The 4,344-nt window shown below is 42.9% G+C and overlaps 1 protein-coding gene across 1 annotated transcript in view; it reads right to left on the bottom strand.

Moving 5' to 3' along the window:
* Axdnd1 (axonemal dynein light chain domain containing 1) overlaps window positions 1-4,344 on the bottom strand; it is an 80,474-nt gene that overhangs the window by 33,079 nt on the left and 43,051 nt on the right. The window contains exon 17 of the mRNA XM_050135123.1: window positions 1,763-1,856. Within this exon, the coding sequence (XP_049991080.1) occupies window positions 1,763-1,856 (94 nt within the window). The remainder of the gene's footprint in view (window positions 1-1,762; window positions 1,857-4,344) is intronic.

Genomic DNA, 4,344 nt, shown 5'->3' with positions numbered 1-4,344 from the left:
GCCGGGTGTTGGCTGTGACGTGTGTGTGTGTGTGTGTGTGTGTGTGTGTGTGTGTGTGTGTGTGTGTGCGTGTGTGTGCGTGTGTGTGTGTATGTTGAGACAAGGTCTTACTTTGTAGCCCAGGCTTTCCTGGAACGTGTGTGTGCACATGTGTGTGTGTATGTCAAGACAAGGTCTTACTTTGTAGCCCAGGCTTTCCTGGAACCCACTGCGTAGCACAGGTGGTTTTGAACTGATGATGATCATCTTCCTGTCGGAGCCTTCCAAGTGCTGGGACTACCACACCCCTCTGAGTTACTTCTTTACACAACAGCCTGAAAGTGACTTTCTAATCTGTTATAAAGTCTTACAAATAGAAAATGATTCAACGAACTGAGAAACATTCATAAACTGCAGAAAGGCTACTCTGACTACAGTTTGCATGAAGAACAAATGGACATGGTGGCAGGTGGAAAAGAACCCACTGCATAGTCCACAGACGCAGAAACAAATACAGCTAATGATGAGCATCCCTTCAGATCTGTGTCTGTGAGCTGTGGTGTCTGCCAAAAGGCATCAAAGTAAGCTAAGCTCTGGAGCGACCCCCAGAGGCTTTATGGTGAACTCCACCTGCAGTTACAAATGCTTAAGAAGCAGGGCTGGAGAAATCCCTGATTTCATCAGTGTTTTGAACCATTTCAAAATTATTTTAAAATATTGAGTTTTTAAAAAATCTCTTGACTTTTATATATGTTTTATAACAGAAAGCATTTTAATATTTCAGATGTGCAAATTAGTAACAAGTTAGAAATAACTTTTTCTTCAATTTTTCTTGCTAAGAGAATTACAGAATAAAGCACTTGCTGCACAAGTCTGAAGACCAGAGTTCAAAATCCTGGTAGAACCTGGGTAGGCACAGTGACCTGCTTGTGCCCCAGTGCTCAGAAGAAACAGGATCCCCAGGGCAAGCTGGCTAGTTAGACTAGCTGAGTTAGTGACCGAATCCTTGAGGCCCTGGTTCTGTGAGAGAGTGTTCCTCAGCAAACAGAGACTAAGGAAGACATCGACTATCAACCTGTGACCTCTGCACACATGCTCATATGTATACTTGCAAACATGCATACACACATACAGACAGGCACACACCACACACATGGGTAAGAAAGAAGGAAAGAAAGAGAGGAAGGAAGGAAGGAAGGAAGGAAGGAAGGAAGGAAGGAAGGAAGGAAGGAAGGAAGGAAGGAGAAAAAGTTTACAGACAAATGTTGCCAACAGGCAAATAGCACAGAGCAAATGGAACAAAGAAGAAAGCACAGCTGATGGACAGAAAGACAAACCCCCCACTCCCCGAAGGCATTGCTAGTCTCTCCCATCTCCTCCGTGGACTAACTACACGGCAATATTTCAGTGTTAACAAAGGAGCACATAAGGGCATTTCCAAGTGCTCCTATGACAAAGGGTGAATCTAGACTACAAAGGAAATAAATACATGACTCCAGGGATCTGAACTCCTAACAGTAAATGGAGCACTTTTTGACGAGGGTTGCTATAGCAATGTCATGAGATTCTCACAGTGCTAGAATGTTCTTCCTTGTGTCACAAGACAAATATTGAGTCCTACCATGTGATGCCCACTCGGATAATTTTTTAAATTTTCCACTGAATAATTTGAATAATTATTATATAAGCTTCCAGTTTGTACTTCAGGGGGCCTTGTTTTTCCTTAAAGAAAATCCCCCAACCAAAGCACAATCGAACCCTGCAAAGTCATACAAATACATACATGTCGAAGAAGTTCAATGTTACCATTGGTGATTTCATTGTTTATCTTCAAAAGCCATTGGTGAATCATGTCAAATATATGTCCTTGGAGTGTCCTGTAGGGAAAAAAAGCAGGCAAAATAAACACAAGAAATGTGAGTTGAAAAAAAAAAAAACACTCAAAAAAAAAAAAAAAAGAAATGTGAGTTGAATATACAAGTCACCGTCGGTGAGATGAAAGAGGGACACGGTAAGTGTGGGTATTGAGAAGATTTAAGAACTTAGGCAAAAGTGACTCAAAGCCTTGAGCTCCTGATAGGTTGGTTAGGTTGAGACAGCCATTCTAACTACTAGACAGATGTCAACTAGCATGATGCCCGTGGGACACTGTACAGGCTGCCTGCAAAATTCTGTCTCCACTGTAAACACACATGCTGTTCACTCCTGCGCTAGGGGGACCTTCTTGTAGAATGCTAATTAACTTTAAAAATCCTCTCAGCAACTGGCTTCTGGCATGACTGTGCAGAGTCAGTACAGCCTACTCCCCAATGAAAACAATAAGTTAACTTTGAAAAACTAAAATATTGGAAACTTCCAGAAATGATAAGAAAGAAAAAAATTTCAAAAAACAACGCTGAAAACGACATAAGTTTATGGAAAAATAATAATTAACAGAAAGTTCAACAATTTCCAAGCAGAATAATCACAGAAATTCATTAACAGAGACATCAAAGTGAAAATGCCAGAAGCCTCCAGGATGGAGACACTGCTTCACAAAGCAAAACTCAACTCATTCAAAAGCCAAAGTCACGTACTGAATGAAGTTACAGTCAACAAATGGAAGGGACTGGGAAACTCAAACATGTGAAATTTAAGTGACAAATGGGTCAGCAAATATTAATTCAAGATTAATCATTGGGTACTTTGAGGCTAATGAAAATAAGGAGACCATAGTGTAACTCAGACATCCTTAGAAGGGAATTGATAGATTCAAATATTAAACAAGGGTCTCAATTCCATGACCTAACGGTTCACCTTAAGACCATGGGAAGGGCTGAGAGGGTTCCCTAAGTGACAGACAGAATGCGTGGTCAATGTGTGCCACACTATGGATGGAGGAAGTGGTGAAGCACTAAAAATAATAAAATAAAAAGCAGGATGAAGGAAATCATAATTGTAATAAAAATTACCCTAGAGCACAGAAAGACTTTGGAGAAAACGAAAGTAAGTTCTTTGAAAGGTTAAAGCTTTCTATTGCTGTAATAAAGCATCATGACCAAAAGCAACTTGGGGAGAAAAGTTTATTTCAGCTCTGGAGGCAGAAACTGAAGCAGAGGCCACTGGCTTGTTTCCTTGGGCCATGTCAATCATTAATCAAGAAAATGCATTACGCAGACTTGCTACAGGCCAATCTTATGGAGGCATTTTCTCAATTGAGGGTCCCTCTTCCAAAAAGACTCCAGTTTATGTCACCTGACAGAAAATTAACCAACACAATAAGTATTTATCTAGAATTGTCAAGAAAAGCTGAGGTGAGGTCCAATGACCGCATTCAGAAATGAGAGGAGGGACACAGTGTTGACTTGGAAACAAAGAATTGGGATATGGCTGTAGCTCAGATGTGGTTTGGTTCTCCATACAGTAACATTAAAAGACAATAGAACCTGGGGCTGGAGAGATGGCTCCACTGTTACTTGCTGCTCTCCCAGGGGACCCAGGTTCAATTCCCAGAACCCACATGATGGCTCACAACCATCTGCAACTCCAGTTCCTGGGAGCTGATCCACTTTTCTGACCTCTGTAGGTACCAGGTACACAGACACACATGAGGGCAAAACACCCATACATATAAAGTTAAAATCAAATCATTTCTAAAAGAATAGTGGAGACTTTGAGATTCAGCTATGCAGGCCGGGGGCCGCCAGACCATGCAGGAAGCACACTGGAAAAAGGTATGTGGTCATTACTAGACGGAGTAGCCCATGTCTGTGCATTGCTAGATTTAACAGCAAGATGAAGTCAAGAACTTTACAAAGCAGGAGAGAAATACGAGAATCTATCCTGAAGGGACTGGCTGTCAGTGAGCAGTGCTAACCCAGAGGAGGGAGAGATGGCTCATATCAGCTCAGAAACTCTGCAAGCGCTGCCAGCCATGGGTACTCTGGAGAACAGAGGAGAGAGGCTTCAGAGAGAGGTTGCACACAGGACACCTGAAGAAGCCTGGGACCCTCTGTGAACTGCCCTCTCTGGAAACTCAACAGACACTACTAGGTAAAGAAAGGTCTTTCTTTGAGTTGGTAATCGGCAGGGTGGGAACTTGGCCAGAGTTGGATCCTGCAGGGCAACTTCAACACAGGTGTCTGAGGACGGAATGGTCACACAGGGCACTTGCAACAGGTCCTGAAGGACATCCCAGAGGTGTCCTTCAGGACATCTGAGAAGCCACTCACTGACCAGACTACACAATAATCTTATCTCCCGAAGGAAGAGCTCAGGAGAGAAGTGTTCAGAGGTATGGCAGGCTTGGGGGGGGGGGGGGGGGGGGGGGGGGGAGGAAAAGGGGGGGGGGCGGTGGGGAAGAGACAGAAATCTTTAATAAATAAA

The sequence above is a fragment of the Alexandromys fortis genome, unplaced genomic scaffold, assembly GCF_014885135.2.
Source record: "Alexandromys fortis isolate MF-2015 unplaced genomic scaffold, M_Fortis_MF-2015_v1.1 scaffold_21, whole genome shotgun sequence".
Taxonomy (NCBI): Eukaryota; Metazoa; Chordata; class Mammalia; order Rodentia; family Cricetidae; genus Alexandromys; species Alexandromys fortis.
This window is presented reverse-complemented; position numbering and strand designations above follow the sequence as displayed.